Below are 14103 nucleotides of genomic sequence, written 5' to 3'. Positions count from 1 at the left end.
CTGTGAATTACTAAACCCAGGATATTTTTATTCTATGTCTGTGGGTATTCTGTGATGTCCTTGACCAATATGTCTCTTTCTTATATTTTGATGATTATTTTTTCACTGGTTCTGGGTATCTTTTGAGATCTATGTCAATTTTTTTTTAAATTTTTGATTATTTGCATTGGTGTATTGGTGTATGTGTATGCCATATGTGTTGTATGTGCAACTGCTCATGAAGGCAGAGAGAGGGCATTGAAGTCCCTGCACCTGAAGCTATAGGCAGCTGTGAGCCATATGACATGGTACTATGAACCAAACTCAAGTTCCCTGGAAGATTAGCAAAGGAAGTTCTCTTACCTACTGAGAAATCTTTCTCATCCCTCTAGTCCTCTAATACTTTTATTTTTTTGCCTCATTAGAAAGTGATATTAGAGACTTTGTATGTAAATCAAAAGTGTTTATTTCTCTTTTTCAGTTTTATTCATTTTTATTTTGGATATTTTTGAAATTCTGATTTTAATTACACACAAGATTTTTTTATTTGGTGAATTTGGTGTACTATCATTGTTTATTTTCATAGGTATTGTATGTCAATTTTCCCACTGGCATTTTCTGTTCCAAAATCTCCATTTTCATAATAAGAGAGCCATCCCATGTAGTTTCTTTTGTTAGTTTGTTTAGTAACGAACTGGGAAATCAAATAAAGGGCTTCTTCATGCATCAGTTTTGTTTGATTATGGTATAGAAGCTCTATAGTTTTTCTATCCCTTTATCTAAGATATCACAAAATTTTAAGTGCAGGATTAGTGTAGGAGGAATATGTTTGTTAGGCCTGAATCCTACCCTAATTTTTACACTTAGTAAGCTTTAGCATTTGTTTAATGTAATTATTGATCACTCCTTGGTTTAATTTTAAGACTTATTTTTACACTTATGTGGTCTGTGTCAAGTTGTATAGATATGCACATGCATGACCTGAGTGCCCTTGGTGTCACAGAGGAATACACTGGATCTCTTGGAACTGGACATTGCGGAAGTGTGAGCCACCTGATTGTAAGCTTAATACACAGTCTTCTTAACCACTGACTAATATTTTCAGCCCCTTGGTTGTTTCAAAAGAAGTAATTAATTAAATTAAGTAATATGTGTTTATATGATTGTGTGTGTGTGTGTGTGTGTGCGTTTGTGTGCATGTGTGTGTTCATACAGGTATTCAGAGGTCACAATAGTGTATAAAGTGTCCTCCCTGATCACTTTCTATCTTTTCTTTTGAAGAAGAAATCTCTCCCTAAACTTAGTGTTTGCTTTGTTTTATCTAGGCTGGAGACCAGCAAGCTCCAAAAAAACTTCTGTTTCATTGTTCCTCATAGCTAAGGTACGCATGTTTATGGGGAAGCCATAATCAATCAAGCATGTGTCATTTTAGTGTCAACACAGCTAAATGTTAAACTGGCTCTAACCCTGATCTGTGCTTGCATGTTGTTGCTTTTTGCTTATCTCCTTTTGTTATTTTTGTTGATATTTTTTGACTTCTTTCTTTTTGTGAGTTAAACTTTATAGTTAAAATCACTATATTGTAAATATTAAAATTAACTAAAACAAACATACTTTATTATAAAATTTTAATTGATAACCTAGAGTTGTAGTATTTGTATGTAATTTATCTTATTCTCCCAGTAAAATAATTAAACCTTAATTTTTAATAAAGAAACTTAAGTGTCTTATTAGGTTCTTAGATGTCCCTATTATATAAGAGTGTTGTCTTAAACATTCACCACTATAATCCATTGAAAATTTCACCAGAACATGTTTGAATTTGATACCATTGATTATACTATCTAATCAAGATAACATTCACACAAAATGTATATAATCTTTTAAATATATAATTTAGTATAGTCACAATGTTGCACAACTATCAACTTCATCACTAGAAAAAGCCTTCATACTTATTAAAAGAGTTTATAAATAATTCTGAGACTACGTTCCGTATCATTCATATGAACTAAAATGTTTTCCATTTTATAGATTTTCTTTTCACATTCATTTTTATTAACTTATTTCTTTGAAATTTGCATATATTTATAACCAATTTTTTCACACTCACCCCTCCACCCTATCATCTCCCTCTTTCACCTACAATATTATTAGATGAATGAAATTGTTTTCTTGATGTTTATGAAATCTAGTTGATGCAGTTTTCTATTATTGCTTGTACTTTAGTGTCAAATTTGAGATTCTATGTAAAACACTTGTCTGCTCTAAATACTCTAAATAGTTTACTCCTAAAATATTCTTGGAAAAGTAAAATTTTTAGGCCAGTTTCACAAAGTGGTTATAAAAATGCAATTGCTTTCTTATGTAACTGTTCTAAGTTACATAAAATGATAAATATTGAACTTATTTTAACAGTTACATTGATCTTGGTGCAAAGACCAAATAATGTTTCCTCAGGAAAAGATGTCTTGTGAGCTGGAGAGATGACTCAGTGGTTAAGAGTGAAGTACTGCTCTTGTTGAGGTCCTGGATTTGTTTTCTAATTACCATATAACTACAGAGGGATCCTATTTCCTCTGGACTCTGAAGGTAAACGCATAAATGTGGTGAATATCAACGTATGCAGACATATATACTTATGTATAAAAATGAATAAATCTAAGTATAAATTTTTTTGAATGAACTTTATTTATGTGGAGACATGTATCATAAACGTGCATCATTCAATGAAGTCACTAGTAAATCCACAGTCAAATGCAAAGACATAATTAGAATTTCCCTACATTGGTAAGTTAGAGGAGAAAAGACCTTTGGTCATTTATACATATGCATAAAAAAGTCTTTGCTAAAATATTTACAACTATTTTGGATAAAATCTCTCAGCAAAATTATATTAGAAGAGTTTTTTTAAAGCACTTTCCCCTTTTTATTATTTTTAATAGTAGATTATATTTTCATAAAATGTATACTGACTATATCCCCTCCCTCCATTCCTCCTAGTTCCTCCCCACTTTCCTTCCCATCTGGATCCACTCCTTTTTTTGTCTCTCATTAGAAAAGAACAGGCTTATTAGAAGAGAAATGTTATTTTATAACATCTACAGCAAGCTTGACTAAATTTTATATATTAGAAACATCCATATTAAAGTCAAGGTCAAGATACAAATGTATGGTACCATCTATTGTTTAAAGATGAAATACATAACCACAGTAGTGAGACACCAGACTATATAATAAGCAGGAATATCAAGTGAGAAATAATAAATGGTATGAGTCTCTAATTGGAAATATCCAGCAGAATCATTTGACTACTAAATCTAAGAACTTTGCCACATGAAACAAATAAGACAAGTAACATAAGCATAATAACAAATATCTAAAACTTATGCATAAATAAATATAGAAACAATATATTAAACCTTTTTGTAAACAACTGTAAAAATAAACTTAGGGAAATGGAGTCAATAAATAAATCAGTACAATTGTTCAAAGGAAGATATCTAATGTAGAGATGTCCCAATTTTAATTTTTTACATATTTATTATCTGGTGAACAAAGAATTGTGTCCTGCCTTTTGTATATTGAAACCTCAAAGTTCAATGTGGTTTATTTGGAAATATGATCTTGTTATGTCCAATTTTTTTTTGTCAACTTAATACAAGTCAGGGTCATCTTGGAAGAAAGGCTACAACTGAGAAAATTCATCACTATATAGGTCTTTAGGCAATTCTGTAAGGCATTTTCTTCATAAGTACTGTAGATTATGGGAAACATCAGACTCTCTAGACACTCCGTATGGCTTCAGGCAAAATAAAATGTAAGATCTTAGAAAATTCCAGGACAGAGATTACCAATGACTCAAATACAAAGAAATTGCCTTATTTACTACTAAACAATCAGGCTAAGTGATTAATTCATTTATGTGGTTTTAGGTACATTTAAGAACTGAAGGTTTAGTTCCAAAATATCAAATTTGAAATAGTTATGGCATTTTGTTATAGCAATCCAAGGAGACTGATATAGTGCTTTTTATTCAGCATCCAATGTGGTGTCCAGACTTGGATTGTTGTTTATGAAACTTAATCATGGAAAAAATACACAGAAGAATAAAAGAACAATATTAGTAATAGATCAATAGTAAAACTAAGAATCCTTGAGAAAGACTAAGGATCGGCTGAATTAGTACTTGTATTTGGACAAGTGGCTATATTCCCTGCAGTAAAGACAGGTCTGTTGTAATTGAAGAAGACAATAGAGTCAGTTGGAGAAAAATTTTGAGATTTCAGTCTAGCCTTTTTCTTGTGTGACAATGAGTCTGTCTTGTTTCCTGAAAGATCTGGGTTAAAAAAACCTTAGATTTTGTCAGTAATGTAGAGGTCATACTAAGGGAGTACAAAGGTTTGAATTCAGGCAGTATGATTCTAGAATCTTATAATATCTTTCTTTTACTAATAATCATTTCTTGCTGAGAAATAGCTTTTAAAATAGTAGTACATCAAATAATGACAGGTTAGTTACATAATGCATAAAATATTAAGGTATCAAGTATAAGAAATTGAAGGTAAGTAGATTTTCATGAAAAATAGTATTCAGACATGCATATTTCTTAGGGATATAAAGATATTAGAACATAATTGTAGACAAAATTGTAATTATTTATTAAATTGTAATTGTTTATTAAATTGTAAAAAAATTAATTGTCCAATTAAAAACTAGACAGAAGATTACAAAATCCAATATTAACTGGTGAACAGAACCCAACTCGTAGAGTCCTTTTCTCTTAGAACATCAACATCTGGTCAGCTTCTTCTTCTGTATCCTGTGTCTGAATCAGCTCCAACGCTTGCAACTCGGAACCATCTCAGAGCCTTCTTAGAATTGATATTTTCAAGGAAATTTTAAAGAAGTAGCCAAGATGAAGATTTCTATCTCCACCTTTCTACCTCCACCCACTTAAGTGCAATGAACACCCAGGCAATGGTGACAGCCGGCTCAAAAATCAAGACGTTCCCCCTTCCTCCCTGCTTTCATCACTGAGAAATCACAGGTAGAGCTGTCAGTATGTCAATCTAGATAGTACGGTTGACTACCAACTCCTTGATTTGAGATTTCTTCTGAGGGGAAAAAGTGCCAGAAAATCAAAGGTGATGACGTTAAGAAATTTTGGCCCCGGCCTCTCTGTCACGTATGCTCTGTTACGTCTCTGAACCCAACGCTGATAAGAGACTTCGGGTATGGCCACTATTCCCAACTGCCTTTACTTCTGCGTGGTGCCAAGGACCAAGTGAAGACTTGATCTCAGGTTAGTGAAACTCAAGTCAGCAAGAAAAACTATTTCTGGGTTTACATATAATATAGAATACAATTTTGAGTGAGAAATAAGAGGACTCTCAACATGGCAAACAGAGGGTAGACACAGACCTTTGCCTTTGTTGTCGACCCGTCAGAGGTCGTTTGGCTCTGGCTATTGGGAGTTGGGCTTCAGGGAGAAAGGGAGCTTGTCTATGTTAATGGTTACAACTGAAGACTAAATTCTGTTTAGCTTCTATTGGCAGCTATGGGAAAACCCTAAAGCAGACTAGGGCTCTCTCTCGTTTTCCTATTAATGGTTAGTTATCCAACTTCAGAAGAGTTGACAAATGGGAAGCTCTGTTGCATAATGATCTTAAATGTAAATTCAGATGTGGCATGTTAAGTTTAAAGGCAAATTAAGATGATCATTTCCTACTTCATGGAACCTAGACCTGCTAGCACCTGCTTATATCTCTAGCATGCTCTAGGAAGGGCTACCAGATCTCAGTCAAACTCTTATTCACTCTCTCATTTCCTTTAATGAGTTCATAGAGAGACCGGACTAACTGAATCAAAAGCCCTATAGCATTGCTGTCACAGATGATTGTAGAGGCAAGCTGGTTTTTAAAGGACTCAAAGTGATCTCACCTTTCTTCAGATAGACATACCATCTCATCCTTCCATCCCTAGGTGCCTGCATTACTTGCTCTTCTGCTCATACTCCGTAACCAGAATCATCATGCCTCGTGGTCATAAAAGTAAACTCCAAGCCCGTGAGAAATGCCATCAGGCTCAAAGTGAAACCCGATCTACTCAGGATGCCCAGGTCCCGACAGAAGAAGACAGAGATACTCCTTCATCTTCTCCCCTGTATAGTAGTGATGTCCAAAGCTTCCCTGCTGCTGAATCACTTTGCAAACCTAAGATGGCTCAGAGGCCCACCACTGCTTCTGTAAGTGCTCCATGCATCAAGTCGGAAGAAGGTGTAAAGAGCCAAGATGAGGCAAAGACCAAGTACTTCCTGGGCACTTTGCTCAACTAGTAATTCATCGTCAACCAAGAGAGATGAGAAAGCAATTTCATTGGTATTGTTCATGCTGCGAAAGTTTAAAAACAAGGAGCCAATAACAAAGGAAGATATACTAAAGCGTGTCATTCCACACAAGAAGGAAGAGTTCCGTGATGTTTTTAAGAAAGCCTCTGAGCTCATGGTGCTGGCCTTTGCTGTTGATGTTAAGGAAATTGACCCAAACAGATACTGCTATGAACTTATGAGCCTATTTAGTCCTACTGGTGATGGAATTATGAATTGTGAGGTAATCATGCCCAAGAGTGGCCTCTTGATGACAATCCTGTGTGTTATCTTCATGAATGGCAGCTGTGTTAATGAGGAATATGTCTGGAAAATGCTTAATGTGATGGGAGTATATGCTGGAGTCAATCACTTCATTTATGGAAATGTCAAGAAGCTCATTACTAAAGATTTTGTGAGTGAGGGGTACCTGGAATATCGGCGGGTACCCTACACGGGTTCGCAATGTTATCAATTCTTATGGGGTCCCAGGGCCCTCTTTGAAACAAGAAAAATGAGAGTGCTTGAGTTTCTGGCCAAGGTCCATAACACTGTTCCCAGTGCCTTCCCATCCTTGTATCAAGAAGCTTTGAGAGCCAAGCAAGAGAGAATCCAAGCTAAATTTGCATCTATGATTCTTCTTGGTTTCATATCTGATGAAGAATCCAATGACAATTCCAACAATTCCTCCAACCAGCACTGAATTCCAAAATTGTTGCTTTCCACCACTTTGAAAGAGAACATTCAGTTAACTAGTGGGAACTGAGGTGGTGTTGGAGAGAAAAGAAGGTATCTCATATTTGTAACCTTATTCTACATTAGTAACATTCAGCTTTGCTTTTTCAAGTTTCCAAATTTTTCTTTCAGCTTCACCATTTAAGTATATGGCTAATATGTGTTATACATTCAATATTGTTTATGATGCTTAAAAGTTAAATGTTTCAGTATTGAAACCAAATTGAAATACATCTTATTTATCCCAAAGAAGAAAACATGGCACCAGAACAGACATTTTCTTAGAAAAAGTAAAACTTCAATAAAATTGTTTGCAAGAAGAAAATATGGAAAACATGGTAGTAGATGATGCACTCTTGGCTTTTCTGAATGTTGTTATCTGTCCTACAAAATAAAGTTAAATTAAACTTATGTGCCTGGATGTATTTCATTCATGCAACAATGTAGGAACATCAATTATGATAAAGTTAACTTTTTACTCACTGACACTTTTATTCCCCAAGCAAACATTTACCAAACATCTATTCTTTGTAAACAGGGATGATTTGTGGGGAAGAAGAAGCAGATAGAGATGCAGGAAGAGGAGAAAACAGTGACAAAATAATGAATGGGGCACTGCTTTTAGACTTTTGGAGTCTGGGAGCAACTATTACATAAGATGGCACTCTATCCTCTAACACATAAATGAGAAGTACAAAGGAGGGTGTGGAGGTGTGAGAATTTAAAGTTCTTATAAGAGAAATCATACAAAATAAGACAATTTGGGAACTAAGAAAAACTCATGCCTTTCCTAAGTGGAAGACAGAGCTTAGTTAAGATGAGTACTGGATTAGAAGAAGGTGTAGAAGTGGTGAACATGGCCTGGCCCCAAGTGTGGTGTGTCACAGAGGTAAAAGAAAAACCCACTAATATAAAACTACTATTAGTAGTTTGGAATCATATATAAACCCAAATTATCTCCACCAGTGATGGGATAGAAAGCACCCTTAACTCCTAGTGTAGATGAACATAGAGAATAGGACATGCATTATAGATAAAATATATGCCATTATATATAATATGTGTATTAGTATACATTTTATAATTGTATCTTATAATTATTATATAGTAACACATTATATATCATGCATATTATATATTATTATTAAATATAACATTTAATGTGTATTTTGCATAATATAGCATGATCATATAAACATATACTATAATCACTTATTTAATATTATAATATATGTAATGACTAATATTACATATAATATATCATACGTGTTGGGAGCAGTGAGCCCCCAGATCCTGAATTTCTTGTAAACAAGTTGTTTTCCCCTGATCTGAGTGCCTACAGCTGCTCTAAGCATGAGACCCTCAGGAGTTCCTGATGGCAAGGGAATGGTTTCTGGTGTGTTTGGCTAGGGTGTGGCTATCCCTATATAAGCTGCCCCTGAACAAAATAAAGGGGGCATTCTTGGGCCATTCTGGCTTTAACAATGACTCACGTCTCTCTCTGTCTGTGAGTCTTTGTGTGTTTCAATCTCCAACCCTTTGCCCAGTTCACGAACTGTATGGTGGCGCATGGAGTGCAGACGGGGTGTGGTGCACTGCAATATTTATTTTATATATAATATATTTAATAATATATGTGTAGAATTGAACATATTGTATTTGATATTGTATATTATATGTAATATGATATATATTATAGATAATGTATGTATATAAATACAGTTTTGTTTAGCAAAGGGTAGGCTTGAACTAACAGATTCATCTGCCTCTGTCTCTCGAGTCCTGGGATTAAAGGTGTGTGCTTTGGTGATATGTCATTTGTATTTTAATAAATAATACTTGGTTGAAGATTGGAGAGTAAAACAGTAGCCCTGGTCAGCTTTACAGACTAGGCAGTGGTGCACACACATTTAATCCCAGTAACCATACAAATTTGCCATAGAAAACTGGCAGTAGTGGTGCATATCTTTAATCCCAGAATAGAGGAATGTAAGACAGGAGGAGAGAGCTCTCAGAGTCTCATTCTGAGGATTCCTGGGGACAGGACTGCCATTTCAGACTGAGGTAGAGGTAAGAGTCAGTGGCTGGGTGTTTTGCTTTTCTGATCTTCAGGTTGAACCTCAATATATGTCTCTTGATTTTATTAATCACACTATATTTGGTGCCCAACATGGGAACAAATTATTTGGGACTGAATGACAGTGGGACCAGGTGAGACAGACATTTCTGTCTGCAGTATGGCACCATTTCCTGGCCTCTCATGGCTTAGTTCTGCACTCTGATCTTCAAGCAAACTTTATTTGTTAAAACACATAAAATATATCACTACACACTGCTTGCCACCCTCAGCTATTCCTCTTATGCCTACGTACTGACCATTCTATTTTTTTTAGATCAGTCAGGTGACTTAGATGTGCAAGGTGAGACATCAACACATCTTTTCAAAATATAACAAACACAGCATAAAAAAATATAACACATATTTACATTGTTAAACAAATGCAGCAGAAACAAATATCTTTACATAGTAAAAATAATATTCCAGAACATTTCCCCCTTCTTGTCTAAATAAAACAGAGGAGTTTTAACTTTAACATTAGTAAAGCTTCATTCGACAAGAATAATTATTAAGTAAGGATTACATTTATAATATTCAGTTCTTTTGCATTTGGCAAATTTTGAGTATCATTAAGAAAACTGTCACTATCTAGTATTCAGTTTTATCAAAGACCATAGAAGGATGTAATATCACCCAAGTAAAGAGTAAATATAGTGCAATCCATTTCCAAGCCTATAGAAATGACAAGTGTCTGGCTGCCTAGACAGTCACCCAAGGTTCCTCTGCAATATTGTGACATCCATCTTTGACCTAGAGGCATAGAATATCTGGCAGACAGTTCGATGAAGAAGGAATTTTGAAGGGTTCTCCTGCTTTGTTTTGGCAAAGTTCAGCAGTCACTTTCCCATGTATCTATCCTGCAGAATGTCTGGATGACTTTTCTATGAAGTACTAATTTTGAAGAACTGTACTGTCTTCTTTTCACAAGCTCGGCAGTTCTTTTTATTTATGTCCTGCTTCTCCAGTTTGCTGAGCATATTTTCAGCAATCAAAACATGGGAAGTTTCTTGCCCAAAATGGCTAGTTACCTTTGCCATAAGAAAAGGAAACTTGATATATAGGTTTTTTAATTAATTGATTGATTAATTTTTAAAACAATCTTATTATTTTGTATGTCAATTCCAGTTTCCATTCCCTCTCCTCTACCCACTCCCCCTACTTTCCACCCACCCCATTCCCATTCACTGCTAAGAGAAGGTAAGGATTCCTATTGGGAGTCAACAAAGTCTGACAAATAGCTTTGAGGCAGGACCAAGGCCCTCTGTCCTATATCTGGGTTGAGCAAAGCATCCCTACAAAGAGAATGGGCCACACAATCTATTTCAAGCATTAGGGATAAATTATGTTCCCACTGTCAGTGGCCATACACACTACCTAAGCCATACACACAACTGTCCCCTACATACAGAGGGCATATTTGGTCCTATGCAGATTCCTCTGAAGTCAATTGGAAGTAAGTGAGCTCCCACTAGCTCAGGTAAGCTGTTTCTATGTGTATCCCTATCATGGTCTTGACCTCTTTGCTCATATTATTGGTCCTCCTTCTCTTTGAACTCTTTGAGCTCTCTGAGAGCTCATCCCAGTGCTTAGTTGTAGATCTCTACATCTGCTTACATCAGTTGCTGGATAAATGTTCTATGATGACAATTAAGATAGTTAATGACCTTATTACAGGAGAAGGCCATTCCAGGTACCCTCTTTACTATTGCTAAATGTCTTAGCTGGCTGGGGTCATCCTTGTGGATTCCTGAAAATTTCCCCAGTGCCAGGTTTCTTGCTAGCCATATAATGGCTCCCTTAATCAAGATATCTCTTTTTTTGCTCTTGCTCTCTGTCTTTCCCCCATCTTGACCATCCCATTCCCTCATGTTCTCATTCCACCTCCCTTTCTTTCTTCACCTTCTGCCTTCCTTTCTACCCCACCACCATGAACCAATTTTCCCAGGAGATTGTATCTAATTCTCCTTCCCAGGGGGATCCATGTATGTCTTTCTTAGGTTTCCCTTGTTACCTAGCTTCTCTGGGGCCATGGACTACAGATTGGTTATCCTTTGCTTTACATCTCATATCCATTTATGAGTGAGTACATACCATGTTTGTCTTTCTGGGTCTGGGTTATATCACTCAAGATGTTTTTTTTTCTAGTTACATGCATTTGCATGCAAATTTCAAGATGTCATTGTTTTATACTGCTGAGTAGTACTCCACTGTATAAATGTACCACATTTGTTTTTATCCATTCTTCAGTTGAGGGGCATCTAGATTGTTTCCAGGTTCTGGCTATTATGAATAATTCTGCTATGAACATAATTGAGTAAATGTCCCTGTGGTTTGAATGTACACATTCATTGGGTATATGCCCAAGAATGGTATTGTTGGGTCTTGAGGTAGAGCACTTCCCAATTTTCTGAAAAATTGTCATACTGATTTCCACAGTGGTTGTATAAGTTTGTACTCCCACCAGCAATGGAGGAGATTACTATGCAACTTCTTATATGGAGGCTTTTCAATGCCAATCATCATTTTGTGAAGTAGATTGATGATCCCAGGAGCAAGCATGTCTCACTTTCATGAAAATCCCTGTTAACAAAATATTTTGTGTGCCATATTCTGTAGGTCTTTTATGGTTTCACAGACCACCTATCTATCTAAAATATGTCTCTGTAATGGTGTGCTGAGTCTTTATGTCTGTGTGCTGCATTTATTGGTTAATAAATGGCTTAACAGAGTAAAGTCAGGCTAAAAGAGAGACATAGAGAGATTAGGAGTCAGTGAGAAGTCATTTAGCCCCACTGGAGACAAAATCAATACATAACTTGACCTAGTAAGCCACAACCATGTGGTGATAACACAGATTAATGGAGATAGATTATTTTAAGATATCCTAGCTAGCCTAAAATATGCTTAAGTTATAGACCAAACAGTATTACAAATAATATAGTTTCTGAGTGATTATTTTGGGTCTGAGCTGTCAGGAACAAATGAGCAGCCTCCTACAATACTGTATGATCTTGAAAACATACCTAACATAACTACAAGTTTGATTGTTACAGATGACTAACTACTAACATGTGTTTATTAATTATTCTAAATGGTTTATAATAATACTTTTTAAGGACAAGAAATTTACCTTTTATCTTTAAGTGAACAAGATAGTTACAATATCTTAAACAGGAGTATAAACATATATACATTATTAAAAACTTTAAATTTGTATCAATATACTAAATACCATACCAATGTAAAATATTTATGGTAAATAATTGTCTTTTTATTCTATAACCCTATATCCCTACTAGATGATGACCAACATCAATAGTCCAATGAATAACCAAAACCAACCCACTATACCTCTTGAGAATGTGGGCATTGTATTCTGTAGATTGTTTCTTGTTGCCTGTGTGTAAAGGTATGTTTTAGGGAACCTGATAAAATTGAAATAATGGACATGTCATAGGAAAACTAATTATAACATGTCTGAGCACTAGAAAAGCACAAGGCTTATTGGTATTCCCAGATAGAATAGTCTGAGGCTGGACCATCTCATCCAGCAGACTTCAAGCTGTTCTGGATGCAGAACTCTAAGGGAATGGGAAGAGAGGTCCTCAAAGAAGCTGGGTCACCTGAGCCACCCACTTTTATTGGTATCTGGTCACCTTGCTCTAAAAAGACAGAAACTTTAATAGGCAATACAGACATCTGCAATATGACAAGTATGAATTGTGAGTTGTACACAAGCAAGACAAAGATGAATTCTGTGTTTTATGTTTGAGCAGATAAAATGTATGTAACATGTTTTGTATTTTTTCTTGGTGTATTTCTTTAAATATATTGCCAGAATTTTAAGGGGCATCCTCTGATCAAACCTCATCACTATTAACCTTGAATGAATCCGTAGCCTTTCATTTTGTGTGGAAACAAAAGCATAACCTTTTCCCCAATGGAATACATTTTTTTGACTTCCAATTTAAAATTAAAGCACTCCTAAAATATCTAGGCTGGTTTAACTGAGCAGTCCCTTTCACAATCTCATGTATCTTAGCTGTTTTTTCACACATTAGCATTCATAAAATTCAGAATGAACACAGTACCATAAAGAATCCAGAATCCTGTTTATTTTTCATCATTATGTGGATTTTTCTTTTTAAATTATTTACTATTTACCTTTTTCTAAAACTGTTTATACCCATTTTCTTTTCTTTCTTAAGCCTACCTATATTTTAAAACACACTGTAACCTGTTTATAGCTTGTTTTGCATCTGCATCTGTCTTTATTTACTGTGTATCTCTAACCTTTTCTGTCTGTATAAGTAAAACACTAAACTGCTGAGCCTCTTCTCAGACTTCTGTTGTGGCTATGGTGGCTGGCTCCACCCCATATTTGGGTCTGTGAGAATGAGAGTGAGACAGGGTCAGTCTGGAGGAGCCTTTGTCCAGTAACTATATTCAACCACTCCAGCTCTAGGAAATCGGTGCTTGCTCTGTGGCATGTAATTTTTCTTAGGTTTTGTTCCTAATTTTGTACTGATATGGAAGTGACTCTTAAAGAAGTCATATATTTTTATTTATCTTTGCAGATTTGTCAAGCCCTGCACCAAATATACTAGGCTTTTCCTTTTGGTCCACCACCCAGCTTCCAAATCATGACATAGAGACTTATTTTCAATTTTGAATTTGCTCACCCGAGGTTAGGCTCATTTCTGCCTAGCTTTTTTAACTTAAACTGACCTGTTTCTTTTTATCTACCATTTGCCTTGAGTTTTTTATCTTTCTTTTTGTATGTCCTACTCTGTGTCTGCTGGCTGGCAGTTGCCTGGCTGGCAGTTGCCTGGCTTCCTCTTCTCTTCTCTTCTCTTCTCTTCTCTTCTCTTCTCTTCTCTTCTCTTCTCTTCTCTTCTCTTCT

The 14103-nt window shown here is 35.5% G+C and overlaps 1 protein-coding gene across 1 annotated transcript; it reads left to right on the top strand.

The window, feature by feature from the left end:
- Positions 1–6272: 6272 nt before the first annotated feature.
- LOC119804236 (melanoma-associated antigen B18-like) lies at positions 6273–7049 on the top strand. Its single transcript, XM_038315715.2, has one exon. The coding sequence runs from the start codon at positions 6273–6275 to the stop codon at positions 7047–7049; it is 777 nt and encodes a 258-aa protein (XP_038171643.2).
- The last annotated feature ends 7054 nt before the right edge of the window (positions 7050–14103 follow it).

The sequence above is a fragment of the Arvicola amphibius genome, chromosome X, assembly GCF_903992535.2.
Source record: "Arvicola amphibius chromosome X, mArvAmp1.2, whole genome shotgun sequence".
Taxonomy (NCBI): domain Eukaryota; kingdom Metazoa; phylum Chordata; class Mammalia; order Rodentia; family Cricetidae; genus Arvicola; species Arvicola amphibius.
Note: the sequence above shows the minus strand (reverse complement) of the source record. Positions and strands in the feature narration are given on the sequence as shown.

What these genes read in the sequence shown, in the direction of transcription:
- LOC119804236 (XM_038315715.2), top strand. Translation starts at nt 6,273, where the DNA reads ATGAGGCAAAGACCAAGTACTTCCTGGGCACTTTGCTCAACTAGTAAT.